The sequence below is a fragment of the Dendrobates tinctorius genome, unplaced genomic scaffold (genome assembly GCF_039654945.1).
Source record: "Dendrobates tinctorius isolate UK_male_01 unplaced genomic scaffold, ASM3965494v1 ptg000019l, whole genome shotgun sequence".
Classification (NCBI taxonomy): Eukaryota; Metazoa; Chordata; class Amphibia; order Anura; family Dendrobatidae; genus Dendrobates; species Dendrobates tinctorius.
In genome coordinates this window covers 58,829,490-58,845,701 of record NW_027361687.1, presented here as the reverse complement: position 1 = coordinate 58,845,701, position 16,212 = coordinate 58,829,490, and the positions used below count along the sequence as shown (strand labels likewise).

At 44.8% G+C, this 16,212-nt stretch overlaps 1 protein-coding gene across 1 annotated transcript in view; it reads right to left on the bottom strand.

Moving 5' to 3' along the window:
* LOC141082653 (CD48 antigen-like) overlaps nucleotides 1-7,923 on the bottom strand; it is a 115,788-nt gene extending 107,865 nt beyond the window's left edge. Inside the window, exon 1 of the mRNA XM_073566604.1 lies at nucleotides 7,647-7,923. Within this exon, the coding sequence (XP_073422705.1) occupies nucleotides 7,647-7,710 (64 nt within the window). The 5' untranslated portion in view covers nucleotides 7,711-7,923. The remainder of the gene's footprint in view (nucleotides 1-7,646) is intronic.
* Between the last annotated feature and the right edge of the window lie 8,289 nt (nucleotides 7,924-16,212).

Genomic DNA, 16,212 nt, shown 5'->3' with positions numbered 1-16,212 from the left:
CATCGACATCGCAACAGCTGTTATCTGGCAGGCGCGGAGCACTCCAAAGACAGGTTCCAAACATCAAAAGAGTTGCTGGACAGCTTGTCCAGAGGGTCAAAAGATCACAGCGTGCTAGGCCGCAAAATGTCTGCCAAAGTAGGAAGAGTGCAGTGTGGCACTTTTTTGAACAAAATCCTCATGATCAGGCTAAGGTTATCTGTAAGAAGTGCGCAAAGACCTTTAGCCGAGGGAAAAATCTGAAAAATTTGAATACCAGTTGCATGCTTAGACATTTAACCAGCATGCACTTGCAAGCGTGGACACAACACCAAACCTCAAGTGCCACATGTGCAACTGATCACAACGAAGGTAGTCAGCAACGCTACATTGTTTCCCCCACTGTAAGCCCACCGGTTAGCACAGCAGCAAATGTTGAGGTGTCGTTGCAAGGCCACAGCAGTCAGGGAATCCCACTGTTATATCAACGAAAGACTGATTCTAGGCCATCAGAAAGAACACCAACTCCATCACCATCATCAACCCTCTCTCAGTCCGCCCTGTCCACCGCTACTTCCACCATATGCAGCTCTCAAGTCCAGCTCACCCTCCCAGACACTATGAGTAGGTCAAGAAAGTACTCAGTCTCTCATCCGCGTACACTGGGTTTGAACGCCCACATTGCCAAACTAATCTCGTTTGAGATGATGCCCTTTCGGTTGGTGGAAAGCACAGCTTTCCGCGAACTCATGGCCTATGCAGTACCACGCTATGACCTACCCAGTCGCCACTTCTTCTCTCGCAAAGCCATCCCAGCCCTCCACCATCATGTGAAAGACCGCATTGTCCATGCACTCAAGCAGTCAGTGAGCGGAAAGGTGCACCTCACAACTGATGCATGGTCCAGTCGGCATGGCCAGGGCCGTTACTTGTCCATCACTGCGCACTGGGTTAATGTGGTGGATGCAGGGTCCACAGGGGACAGCGGTGGTGGGACAGTGCTGCCTAGCCCACGGTATAGGAAACAGTTGGCTGTAGGCGTTCGACCCTCCTCCTCCTCCTCCTCCTCCAGAAGCGACAGCTCGTCCACAGAGCGCAGTCGTACGAGCACTCCATCTGCAGCTGCCACTGTTGCACACGATGTGTCCCCCTATCGAGCAGCTAGTGGAAAGAGCCAGCAGGCTGTGTTGCAGATGATGTGTTTGGGCGACAGACACACCGCTGAGGTGCTGGCCGAGTACTTGAAGCGACAAACTGAGTCATGGCTGGGCAGTGTTCATCTTGAGGCAGGCAAGGTAGTTAGTGATAACGGCCGTAATTTTGTGGCAGCCATAGCCCTTTCAAAACTCAGCCACATACCTTGCTTGGCTCACACCTTGAACCTGGTGGTGCAGTGCTTCCTCAAAAATTATCCGGAGTTAACAGCCCTGCTCCAGAAGGTGCGAAGACTGTGCGCGCACATCCGCCGGTCGCCTGTACACTCCGTTCGTATGCAGAAGCTGCAGCGATTGCTCCACCTTCCCAACCACCGCCTCATTATCGACATTGCAACAAGGTGGAACTCCACCCTGCACATGGTGGAGCGGCTGTGCGAGCAGAGGCAGGCCATAATGCATTTGTGGGAGGATACACGGCCAGGCACTTTGAGAGCAGACATGGAGTTGACAGGCGTGCAGTGGTCGAAGCTGAAAGACCTTTGTAAAGTCCTTCAGTGTTTTGAGGAATGCACACGGCTGGTAAGCGCAGACGACGCCATCCTAAGCATGAGCATCCCACTTATGCGTCTGCTCATGCAAACTTTGATGCACCTTAAGGAGCAGGCGTCTGCAGCCAATGTTGATGAGGAGGAAGAGGAGGAGGGAATCCTTGATGACATTCAGCCATTGTCTGCTCAGGGACCTCTCCTGGACGAGGTGGAGGAAGAAGAGGAGGAGGAGGAGGAGGATGATGGGGATGATTACTTAGGGGAGGAGGATGCATCTCGTGGGGCAAGTGAAAATGTTGGCGTGGCAAGGTCTGGTACAGGGTTTGTGCGTGACTGGAGGGATGTGGATTTGCCAGAAAGTGCTCCTCCACCCAGCACTCGCAGTGCATCATTGACACCGGGAACATTGGCCCACATGTCAGATTATGCCTTGCGGATCCTAAAAAGGGACCCCCGCATTGCCAAAATGATGAACGATGACGACTACTGGTTGGCCAGCATCCTGGATCCACGCTATAAAGGCAAATTACAAAACATCATGCCACAGGAGAACCTTGACCTAATATTGGCTAATAAACAAGCAACTCTGGTAAATCGGTTGCTTGAGGCATTCCCAGCACACAGCAGCGGTGATGGTTCTCACACGAGCCGTACGGGCCGGGGGCAGCTTGGCAGAGGTGTTCGTGGTGCACACAGCAGAAGTGGTGTTGGAGACAGGGGTTTCATGACAATGTTGTGGACTGATTTTTCAAATACCGCTCACACAACTGGTAATACTGCATCGATGGAAAGTGACAGGAGACAGCAGTTGTCAACTATGGTTACAAACTACTTTTCCTCCCATATCGATGTTCTCCCACACAGATCATTCCCCTTTGACTATTGGGCCGCTAAACTGGACACCTGGCCTGAATTGGCCCAATATGCCTTACAGGAGCTCGCTTGCCCAGCTGCAAGTGTGCTATCGGAAAGAGTCTTCAGTGCAGCTGGATCAATCCTGACAGAAAAAAGGACCCGTCTGTCAACCCAAAATGTGGATGATCTAACCTTCATTAAAATGAACCATGCATGGGTTTCCAAGGACTTTGTCCCACCTTCCCCTGATGACACATAGGGTGACAGAAAAATGGCTTGCTTTGGTCCACCTCTTCCTGGTACTTCACCTATTTCGCCTTTTGCATCAGTTGAATGTCCAACATCAACATATGCCACTTTCTAAAACTCCCTAACTGTGCTGCCTCCCCCCCCATGGCCGGGGTCACCACCTAGCGCACGACACCGTGCGAGTGCCGTTGCCCTGGACAGGTGGGTAGGCCGACTCTTGGGCGCGGGCACTGGCACAGGGTCCCTCATAGTGCAATCAAGTGTCTCTGACGGTGGTGGTGCACACCCGCCGTCAGACACACCGCTGTACTATGAGGGGCCCAGTGCCAGTACCGACGCCCACGAGTGGGCCCCCCTTGCTTGGCCAGGGCCCCAGCATTTGCAATCTTTACCTCTCCCTGCTCCTCCGCTGTGTAATCTGGGCCGTCAAATCCATACTGTGCCTGACACCGTCTGAGCCTGTCTCCTAAGACATATATTTTGAATGTGTATGCTATCCATACATGTTATCCGGGGATACGGTACCCCTTCTAACCTTTGTGCAATGACGTGCAATCCATACTGGGCCTGACACCGTCTGAGCCTGCCTCATGTTGTATAGACATATATTTTGAATGTGTACGCTATCCATACATGTTATCCGGGGATACGGTACCCCTTCTAACCTTTGTGCAATGACGTGCAATCCATACTGGGCCTAACACCGTCTGAGCCTGCCTCATGCTGTATAGACATATATTTTGAATGTGTACGCTATCCATACATGTTATCCGGGGATACGGTACCCCTTCTAACCTTTGTGCAATGACGTGCAATCCATACTGGGCCTAACACCGTCTGAGCCTGCCTCATGCTGTATAGACATATATTTTGAATGTGTACGCTATCCATACATGTTATCCGGGGATACGGTACCCCTTCTAACCTTTGTGCAATGACGTGCAATCCATACTGGGCCTAACACCGTCTGAGCCTGCCTCATGCTGTATAGACATATATTTTGAATGTGTACGCTATCCATACATGTTATCCGGGGATACGGTACCCCTTCTAACCTTTGTGCAATGACGTGCAATCCATACTGGGCCTGACACCGTCTGAGCCTGCCTCATGTTGTATAGACATATATTTTGAATGTGTACGCTATCCATACATGTTATCCGGGGATACGGTACCCCTTCTAACCTTTGTGCAATGACGTGCAATCCATACTGGGCCTAACACCGTCTGAGCCTGCCTCATGCTGTATAGACATATATTTTGAATGTGTACGCTATCCATACATGTTATCCGGGGATACGGTACCCCTTCTAACCTTTGTGCAATGACTTGCAATCCATACTGGGCCTAACACCGTCTGAGCCTGCCTCATGCTGTATAGACATATATTTTGAATGTGTACGCTATCCATACATGTTATCCGGGGATACGGTACCCCTTCTAACCTTTGTGCAATGACGTGCAATCCATACTGGGCCTAACACCGTCTGAGCCTGCCTCATGCTGTATAGACATATATTTTGAATGTGTACGCTATCCATACATGTTATCCAGGGATACGGTACCCTTTCTAACCTTTGTGCAATCACGTGCAATCCATACTGGGCGTGAGAACGGCTGGCGAGCTGTTAAGCAAGCTACAGCACCTGTCCAGACAAGTACAGGGATTCCCTAGCGAGGAGACTTATTTGATTGTTTTCTATGTTGGGACAGCAATTTTTGGGGAGCACTATACTCTGGAGAATGATAGATGGGGCCCACCATACACTGGAACATTCCAAAGGTGGACATCAGACACTGGAGCAGCATTTACAGGGCCCATTATACACTAGAGCAGTAGAAATGGGGCCCATTATGTTTGGAGCATTATTTGGGCCCATAAGACAGTGGAGCTTCATCCATGGGGACCAACATATACTGTAGCATTATGTGGAGCTCATCATATACTGTTTCAAACATTATATGGGACCAATGATTTTGTATGGAGAAATAGATGGGCCTCGTTATGAGATGTAAAAAGTGAGGTATTTTTCATTGTACTATACCGCTATTTCTCTGCCGTATCGGAGCATGATGAGTTGTGGTATGTGTTAAAGGGGCGCTCTTTCGCCCAGGGCACATGAAAACCTGCAGCCAGCCCTCCCCCCCCACAAATTTAGCCAAATAACCCCCATTTTTCAGTGCGTAACTTGTATTATGAAGTTAATTAAGGTTGACAAGCTTAAGTAAGAAGAATTGATGCTTTTGGCATTCAAATGGGCACTGTAGGTGTGTTTCCTGTCCTCCTCTCACTGCCGACTTTTATTCCCCATTGACTTACATTGGGTTTCGTGTTTCGGGACGACCCCGACTTTTCCCTATAATCGGACGATCTTGCTCGACCCGACTTTTGGAAAAGTCGGGTTTCACGAAACGAAACGCGACCCTAAAAAAGCAAAAGTCGCTCAACTCTAGTCTTGACTTATCTCAGAAGCTAAGAATATAGAATTCCAGGAAGGAGGGAGAGAAGCTCCAAGGGGAAGATCTCAAGATCATCTCTCAGCTGAACCCTGAGACCCAAGAATTACATTCTGGTTCATGTTTGAAGGATGTCCAGGAAAACCATCATTAATGACTCAACCTCTGCACATTTATGAAAGTCTTGATAATATTACCTTCTAAGAAGTGATCTAAAGCTTTTTTCAAGCCATAGGCTGATTCTGATGTGACCAGATCTCAAGATAACTATTCCACAGATCCTCTGACCTTAAGGTACCGTCACATTTAGCGATGCACCAGCGATTCCGACCACGATACGACCCAGTCAGGATCGCTAGTGCATCGCTAAATGGTCGCTAGTGAGCTGCCAAACAGGCAGATCTCACCAGCGATGCAGCAGCGGTCGGTGGTTGTTACTTACCTGTCAGACGCGGCAATGAAGAAGTCCTCCCGCCCATGTCCATGTGTCGCTCGTCGGCGCCAGCAGGAAGCCCAGCAGGATGTGGCCGACGGAAAACGGCCCAGGACGTTCTCGCACGATCAGCGATAGACAACGGGGGAGCCGGTCGGAGGTAAGTGTCACACTTAGCGATATCGCTGCTGCGTCACAAAATCGCTAACGCTTAAGCGATATCGCTAGCGATCTCACTTAGTGTGACGGGGCGTTAACAGTAAATAAAACTAATGGTTTCTAACTATCAAAAAACAGTTTATTCTCAATGAAAGCGTCCAATGTTCTCCCACTTCAATAACACGAAACAACATAAAAATAAGAGGTGTTCCCATCTGGGACATTTGTGGAAAAGATTGCTCATACATTTCCCCCATTCAGGATATCCCCCATTGCTTGGAAACCTTTGTAAAATACATATTTTAATTTATAGTCATAGTGTGAAACGCGCGTCAGGAGGTCTGGTGGTAACTATTATGTGGTTCATTTCCTTTTATGGCTAACATTTTCTCCCAAGTGCTTCAAATCCCACCAAGGACAACATCTGCAAGGAGTTTGTATGTTCTCCCCATGTTTGCATGGGTTTCCTTCCAGGTTCTCCAGTTTCCCACCACACTCCAAAGACATAATGATAAGGAATCTAGATTGTGAGCCCCATTGGGGATAGGGATGATAATGTTTGTAAAGCGCTGTGGAATTAAGGCGCTATATAAGTGAGTAAAATAAATGAATTCTGTACACAGATGTACTGAATACTGGCATTATATCTACTTACCCCCTAGGGGGAGATATTGTCGTGTATTATTATTATGCTCATGTGTCTATTAACCCTTTCTCAGGTTTGTTCTTATAATCTGATGTTAGATTTTTGTTTTCTCTATGTGAACTATATTTTCACCTTCTTACTAGACACTATTCACAATTTTTAGAACATTCAAAAAATTTATTTTGAGTCAATTTGAGCCTCGGGAGAATATTTAACTAGTGAGAGTCATACTAATTTCACACTAATATTATGAGTATTATTTTTTCTCAGCAGTAGCATTTAACTGGTTTTATTCTGTATACGTACTTAATAAAGATTGATTTTTTATTTTTTATTTACCACATGGAAGGAGTATTTGGCTAAGTATTGTTAGTTTTGTAGACTCTTATTAACAGGTTTGACTGTTTAGGTTATTGGTTTGTAGCACAGTAGGGGCTAGTTTCACCTGTAACAAGGGCTAATATAATGCCCCAGTCACGGTGGAAAAAATAAACTAAAATAGATAATAAAAATTTTAAAAAATAAACAATAACGAATAAAATGTACCAAACTGATAATTGGAAATTATATACATATTTAACAAATTGGATATTTTTCATGTTCAATACATTTCATTACGTACGTAAGATAAAAGAGAAGTACACATAGTACGTACCCATAAGACCAATTACTGTTTATCATGAATATTTAAAATATAAAGAAAAAATATATATTTTTCTATTTCTGCATAGCAGAAAAAAAATTAAAAAATTATATATATATATATTTATTGCACCGTAACTTATATGTACCCCCAAAACAGGGCTAAAAAGTAATACAATTTGTCCCACATTAAAAAAGCCTCAAACATCCACATCAATATGAAAGCATATTTTAAAAAAATGACGGCTGAAAAAGAGAAGAGACAAAACGAAAAATAAAATAAATAAATATTGTTGGTCATTATGGTTCTTTGACATATGGTCTTTAAATAGTTAATGGAACAGAAATGTAAAAAAAAAAAAAAAACAAACCCACGAACAACATAACAAAGGAAATAATTGCACTGACTGTTCAGATCTAATTTTTTATTGTATTTTTTACAAGTGAAAGACAGACGGCAGGTTCAGGACTTCGTTAGCAGCTTAAAAAACCCTTTAGGGTAGAAGGAATATAATACGCACCTTCTAAGATGGTGAGGATGGCTGCCAGCAGAATGCACAGAGTCTGTATGATCCGTCCCAGCATTGCGGCTCCTGTCAGCACCAGAATCAGGGACCAGGACAGAGTATAGGTCAAAGATCTCCAAGTGATCAGTGATCAACAGAAACCCCAGCAAACCCTCCCAGCATGGCAATGATCATTCAGTGCTGGTAACGCTGGGAAGAACATGATAAAAAATGGTTAATAATGTAGAAAAGCAAAAATAATATAAAATAAATCAATATTTAAAAGAATGAATGTGATCACATGCAGAGGACTGAAGTGAAATGAAAAGAGAAGGTTGTGTGCAGAAAACACAGGAGGAGGAGGAGGAGGAGGAGGAGGAGGAGACAGCGGAAACTGTCTGAACAGAATGGATTATTGCATCTCCAGAAAAGTAGAACAATAAGGCTATGTGCACACGCTGCGATTTTTGCTGCGATTTTGGCCTCTGCGGATCTGCAGCAGTTCTGCAAACAGTGAACAGTAACATGTTAATCTATAGGATTTACAATCTGCTGTGCACATGCTGCGGATTTTTAACTGCGGAAAAGCTGCGGTTTTGAATCCGCAGAAAGAAATGACATGTCACTTCTCTTCTGCGGATTCTGCTGCGGTTTACCATCTCCTCCATTGTAGAGGTGATAAACCGCAGGGGAAAACCGCAGGCCAATCCGCAGGTCATTTTACCTGCGGTTTTACCTGTGGTTCCGCAGATAAAAAAACCGCAGCGTGTGCACATAGCCTAAGGCTACGTTCTCACCATGAGCTTTTCAGTGAGTTTTTGATGTAAAAACATACACATCATCAAAAACTCACCAAAAGCTCATCATGGGAACCTAAGCTAAAACTCAACGATTCGCAAAAATGACGAGGATTTGAAGAGAACAATGTGAACGGATTACAACATGTTAAAGGTTAGAGGAGAAACTGGTCTGACACATTTTTTTTTATTAAAAAAATAAACGTGGATAGCGGCCCTTTAAAAAAAATAAAAAATGGGCACTGGCCCTACCCACCCCGTATTAATACCATGCTGTTTCTTTCATATATGATGACTAAAGTCGTGATGGGCATGAAGGATGGGAAGTAATACCCCTTTTTACTTGGTCACACACCTCCCATCCTGGGCTAGTCCCAATCATTTAACTATATCATTCACTGTACCTATCAATTACACACTAATAAAGCCCACTACTACCTACCTTGCTCTATCTGTCACTACACTGGGCCCTAAATCCTAATCTATAAAGTCACTAAACTACATCCACCATACAGCTGCACGACCAACTCTACCCTCACCTATTGTATTCTCACCCTGCCCTTGTAGATTGTGAACCCTTATGGGCAGGGTCCTCTCTTCTCCTGTACCAATAGGTGACTTGTATTGCTCATAATTAGGCTGAGTTCACACGTGGCTTTTTTTCGCGTTTCCGCGGCGGTTTTAACCGCGCGATTTTGCCGCGAAAACGCGAAAAATAAGCATCCCATGCATTCCTATGGGATTCCGCAATGCTATGCTAATGCTGCGGTTTTTACCGCGGCGGAATCGCTTCGCGGTAAAAACCGCAGCATGCTCATTAATTTGCAGAATCGCGGCGATCCCGCACCCATAGGAATGCATTGTTCCGCTTACTTCCCGCATGTGGCTGTGCACACCATGCGGAAAGTAAGCAGAACAATTGCGAATGGTAGCCACGGTCCGGAGGAGAGGAGACTGTCCTCCGGGCTTTGGGTACTATATCCCTGTAGAAATAGAATTTAAAATAAAAAATATTGTTATTCTTACCTTCCGGCGTCCCGCACAACATTCCCGCCTCTCTCCACGCTCCCGGTCCCAGTAAGCTATTGACGAGTGTGACCAACCTGTCAATCAGTTCTCCAAGCGATGCTACAGATCGCTTGGAAAACGCTAGCATACTGCAAGCTAAATACGCTTGCAAAATGCTAGTTTTTCCGCAGGAAAATCGCGGGAATTTAAAATGCGATTTTCCCGCGGAATGGAATTCCGGAATTCTCGCGGTAATTTCCGCGAGAGTTCCGGTACGTGTGCACTAGCCTTATGGTACTTGTTTCTGTCACGTATACCCCTTTTCACATGTAAAGCTCCATGGAATAAATGGCGCTATATTAATAAATAAAAATAATTTCGATTGCAACATTATGTGGGTCTGTGTTGGGAAGGCAGTGCACTTTCCACAAAACAGTGGATACCACGCTGCCCACCATGCATTGTTGGATTGCTATCACAAACTAACAATAATCCTTTTTGAGTCACAAGCGAGTGTCAAGTTTATATTATGATTTACGGGATAGGCCCCTACCTGAGCACCAAGTCACTTGAAGTCCCGTTCTGAGTCTTCCACTCAAGCATGTTATATGAAGCAGATGGCCTACCTCTCTATTTACCTTTCTACCGTTTATCTGTATTTGCATGCAGGCACCCCCAGGGGGGAGCAGTATAGCATTTTTTAGATTTTTTTGATCAATCAATACAAAGAAATGTTTGTAAGACAGAAGCTTTGATAAAGTCCTTTTCTCTGTGTCTATAAGTGTATATTTTTCACCATCATGTATCATACATCATGTCGATATTATTTTTGTGAAAACCCTTATAATTGCTCTACATTTATTTATATCATTGTTTATCAATGACTAACAATGATTAATAATATGAACCATAAAAATCATACATCTAATGACTTACAAAATGCATTGGTCATTATACACATATATATATATACAAATTCACTCAGAATAAAACTCAATTGAGTTTTTTTGTTATATACGATCTGAAAGAGCATTATATGTGGGTTCAGTAAGACATTTTTATAATTTTTCTTTTTCATGGTTTTGTTTTTTCACTTATTCACTTTTGTATAACACAGCATTATTTGCTGACACATATGTTTCCACTTGCACTTAATTTCCCCTATCAAAGAGGGGGTATATAGTGGAACTGGCAACATTCACTAGTTGTTATGATTAAGGGCGTCTAGCCAGAAACGCGTAAACAACATTCTGTTGTCTGAACAGCATTCAATAAATCACCAGAGCACTCAGCTGGATCGCTTCTTCTTTCATTATTGCTGTGCGGCCAGGGCAGGGCCGGATCTGAGTCTGAGGTGCGGTGAGGTCAGACGTGGGTGAGCTGGACTTCTATATAAATTTCTACATTGCCTTCCGTGCTCCCTAGTTGACCAGAAATCTTTTAATGCATTCAAACAACTTTGTGGAGAAACTCTCCTCTTGGTTCCATGAAGCAAGCACTTTCTTAGGCTACTTTCACACATCAGGTTTTCGGCGTCAGGCGCGATCCGGCGTCGTGCCGGAATGCCGGATCCGGCAAATGTTTTGTAAAACCTGAAGTGCCGGATCCGGTTTTCTGCCGGATCCGTCTTGTTCTTGACAGACAAAACCGGATCCGTCTCATCCGGTTCATCCGTTTTTCTATCCGTTTTTCTATCCGTTTTTCGACGGATTACGCCGGATCCGGTTTTTAAAATTGACCCTTGTGGCCTTCCGAACGGGATTGGCTACTGGAAAACTAGATATAGCATGTTCCTACAGCCCTTCTTTGACAGGTTGTAGAGAAGAAAGTGCAGGTTGGAGAGAAGAGCAAGTTACTGGCGAAGATGGATGTTGTCATTGGAAATATTACCACTAGAAGTTCTTTGACGGTTTCAGTAATGAGGGACAATTTTCCACTATACTTTATGTCACCTCAAGGCAGAGTACACTGGCAGGATGACAGAGTGTGAAAGATTTGTGCCCTAAACTTGAGTACCTTCTGGACCAACAGTATATACCTTTGCCAACCAAAGTTGGCTATCTTGTCATGGTCTCTATTTTTAGCTTTAGGCCACAGGTGTGTACCTGGTTGTGTTTTATGCAAAGTATTTCACCTTTTAACAAAAGTTGTGTACATTGTTAGGAAATCACCAACAATAAACACAACTTTTTAGGTGAAATACTTTGCTTCAAACACAACCAGGAACACAACTGTGGCAAAAAGCTAAAATTTACCCACAGTTATATACCTGGTTTTGAATACCTTTTTACCTTTGAAATACCCTGTATTTAACCTTTTTTTAAAACATAGTTCGCCGCAGAAAGAAATGACAGACAACCATTGTGAAACGAATTTAACTTTTATTTAAATTTTTTTTTTTTTTATGTTTTTAAAGTGCAAAAAACTTTTTTAATAAAGGTTTTAAACCCAATGGGCATTTTTATTACAACAAAAAAACATTACAAATCTGTGTACTGTGGGGTGGAAATACTGCTGGAGGGGCTGCGGGACACTTCGACACTGGGTGTGTGGAGAGAGGACTGGGATCGTGGTGGGGAAGGAACAGTTAGAGGTGAAGGTGTGGAAAAAGCTACAGAATGGGTGGACATGTGGGAGGCAGAAGAGGTGGTGGGCGGTGGAGTGGAGGGTTGGGCTGGGACTGTAGGAGCAGATGATGTTGATGGAAAGTTGTATGGGGAAGGAGTTTGGTACGGGGAAGGAGTTTGGTACGGGGAAGGAGTTTGGGACGGGGCAGGTTGCTGGAAGTGGGGAGATGTCTGGTACTGGTGAGGTTGCTGGTATGTAATAGGAGGGGGAGGATGGAAAGTGGCTGGAGGGGGTGCAGATGTAATAGGAGGGGGAGGATGGAAAGTGGCTGGAGGGGGTGCAGGTGGAGGAACTACAGTGGTGGGAGGTGGAGGTTGGGAGGTAACCTGCTGTAGAGCACCGTGGCACGAATGCATTACATGCATCTGCTGGGTAGGAGATAGTGTTGCCATGCGCTCCACAACAGACCTGAAAAAGGTGTGGTTTGGTGAAGATCTTGCTTCTGAATGCATGGTTTGCAGAAGTGTCTTCACCTCCAGAATGCTGGAGTTGATCTGCTGAAAGCCTGCGGCGATTTGCTCTGACAAGACTTTGAGACAGTTCTGGAAAGATGCATTCAGATGCAATAACTCTTGCGCATAACTCTTTTCCTGACCCCTCTGCCGCTGCCGCCCAGTACCCGCAGGTGTACTAGAGGCGGCAGGGGCAGAAGGGTGGGGTAAAGGGAAAGCGATCTCCTCACCAGCAGCTTCATGTAATGTAGGCGGCCACGATGCTCCTGTGCTGGTGGATGGGACAGATGGGTCGAATGTGTGGGAAGGCTGGGAAGGTGCAGATGTACCAGGGCGGTCGAAGTGTCCCTCGGTGCCGGTCTCCTCAGGGATCGCCTCAGAAGGGTCCAATCGTGCAGGCTCCCGAGTGCTGCTCACCGTGCTGTGTAATAAAGAGAAAAAAAAACAATTAAAATGCTGACATGGTATGGCCCTGGCTGAAAAAAAAAAGTTACATCTAACATTTTTTTCACATGTGGTGTGTAATATTTACCTTCTGGTGAGCATTGTTTCCCGGAGGAACGACAGGGCTTGTGCGTACTTGTACTTGCTCCTGCGTCCTCCAGATCCACTCGGGGCCCGCATCTCTTTATTGAACTCCTTCTTGAAACGATCCCTCACAGACCGCCACCGATTCACAATTCTGTTCCCTGAAACGAGAAAGGAGTGGTTAGTATACAACATCAGTGTTTCACAAACTCCAGTCCTCATGGTCCCCAGGGGTCATGTTTTCAGGATTTCCATAGTAAATAGAAATCCTGAACACATGATCCGTGGGGACCACGAGGACTGGAGTTCGGGAAACACTGGTTTACATCAAGCAACCGTTACTGTATATACTTACGCTCTTTAATCTGGGCCCGAGCTTCGAGGTCCTCCCAGCGGCCCACAAGGAGAGAACAGATTTCCTCCCAGAGTCGTCGGGTAATGATCAGGTCAGCGTGGCGGCGGTCAGTCATATTCCAGAGCGGCTCCCTTTCTCTGACGAGATCGATGAGGCGGTCCACATCAATCCCTCCATCCTCACCGTCAGAGTCGGGAGCACGCTGTGAAGGCTGTTAAAGAAAAAGACAAAAATAACATAATTAGCCTCCACAAAAGAAATGAAATAAAAAGTGCAAAAAAACAAAGCAAAAATATTTATACTTACACGCTGGTGACCGCCGCGTTGCTGTCGCCGACGACCCTGGGAGGCACTGCGAGGACCTCTTGGCCGAGCACCAGATTGGGAAGACTAGAGAAGAAAACAAAAAATGTTATGTCTTTGGATGTAGGCATTTGTTTGCTGTGTGTGGTCTGCAGAACATTGTTTTCTATGTGTTGTGTGTAGTGTGATGTTGTGTTTCTGCGTTTGATGCAAAAAACTTACCAATTGTGAGCCCACTCCAGGTGTCTGTCCACCCCTTCCTTCTTCTTCTGGGAGCTCCTCTTCATCTTGTGATTCCTGTTTTGAAATAAAAGGCAATGAATAGACATATATTACAGAGATGATGGATTTTGGAAATAAAAACTTACCGTCAAACGCTGACGATGCGAGGGAGGGCTCCCAGAAGAAGATGTGCTGTCCTGTTGATGGCCAGACTCCATGGCTGTGGGTATTGCTGCTGCCAGTGATGCCATTTCTGCTGCTGCTGCTGCTGCTGCATCTCTTTGGCGGCTGTTGAATAAAGAGAAACAAAGGGCCAATGAATATCTTGATATTCCATGGCCCTAGTTTGGAGGAATGGGGGATTTGATAATTACCGTCTCTCATCTGCTTCTGGACTCCCCTCCCGTTCAGCATGCTGCTCCATTTGGGGTGGTGCTGATGGTGCTGCTGCTGCATCTCTTTGGCGGCTGTTGAATAAAGAGAAACAAAGGGCCAATGAATATCTTGATATTCCATGGCCCTAGTTTGGAGGAATGGGGGATTTGATAATTACCGTCTCTCATCTGCTTCTGGACTCCCCTCCCGTTCAGCATGCTGCTCCATTTGGGGTGTTGCTGATGGTGCTGCTGCTGCAGATGTCTGCTGCCTTCTCCTGCTCCTGGTTCTTGGCTTGGGTGGCATGTTGGGTGCGGCTGAGGGTCCCATTGTCTTGCTTTTATATATCTCCTGTGGGCAGAGCTACTGAGCATGCTCAGACCAAAAAAACCGGATCCGGCGCATTGCGGCGCTCATAGGCTTTCATTGTGTGAAAAAGCCGGACGCGCCGGATCCGGCGTGTCCGGCTTTTTCGCCGGAGACAAAAAACGTTACAGTAGACGTTTTTTCCAGACGCCGGATCGCGACACATTGCCGGATCCGGCGAAAACCGGATGAAACGCATGGTCATCCGGCGCGATCCGGCGCAAATGCAAGTCAATGGGGGGGAAACCGGATCCGGCATTGCATTTCGCCGGATCCGGTTTCTGTCAAAAGCGCCGGATCGCGCCTGACGGCGAAAACCTGATGTGTGAAAGAGGCCTTAAGGTAACAATTTAAACCTTATAATGGATTATCGCCAGCAGAGAAGTGAGCGAGCTAGGGAACTATTCACCAAACTGAATGATAACCCTAATAATCCAAATAATGAAAGTGCAATAACCAAGATTATCAAGTCAGCAGAGAAAGAAAATCGCCTTTGGTGGAACTTAACATCACTTAAGAATTACTCTGACAAAATGATTATTCCAAGAGGTCTAAGACTGAAAAAAGTCCCCAGTCATGTTTATTCAGAGGACTTTGTGACACAATGGAACTCAATCTTGTCGGATTGCTCCTTTAAATTAATCAGTTTGATTATTAAATATGAAGAAGAAGAGCTTAAAAAAATCCAAGAGAATTTGGATATACTTAAACAAGATTATATAAAGGATGCAACAAAGATACAAATTGATGAACTGGAAACGAATATTAAAAAATCTGTTGACAAAGCAGAAAACAAAATTATGGACATAAAGAAGAGGAAATTTAACAGGAATTCGTATGATTATACCAACAACCAAGTATATGAATGGGGTCGCTGGGAGAATCCCCAAAGATCAATATTGAGAACCCCACGTACCAATAAAAACAGAAATAAAAATTGGAATAAACTGCAACCTACTAGAGTCTCATTCAGCTCAACTGAGCTTGACACATCAGTAAGTCAAAACGATGACTCTGAATTGGACCAAGGAAACCATCAGCAAGCCCAACCTTCAAGTTCCAAAAAACTATTATTTCAGGAAAAAAACTTTCCCAAAAAGAAAAACAGAAGAAGAGGAGGGAGGAAACATCGATCCAGGAATTTTCCAGAAGCGGAATTTACGGCGTCGCAAGATATAGGAAAGTATGACATTATCAATCTGTCTGATTTTCATCTCAATGACGAACAAAATAAGGTTCTTTCTTTAGGATTGAATTTTGCTCCCACCTGTAATTTTGATTTATTTGCAACAATTTGTGATATTAATAAGTTTGTAAGAGATTTGGTTTTGAGAAAACATTTTTATAATGAGGATAACATGAGTGTCAGTGCAGATGGTGCCACAAGTATAGACCTTGATAATTCGTTCGAGTCATTTAATTTTAAGGATCAGGTTGCCCTCTCTTGTCTTAAAGATCTAGCAAGAGAATCAAGTGTAGAAATTAGTAATATCATAGAAAAAAATCATCTTAAGGTTAAGAATAAAAGATTTTATCCAGCGCAGGAC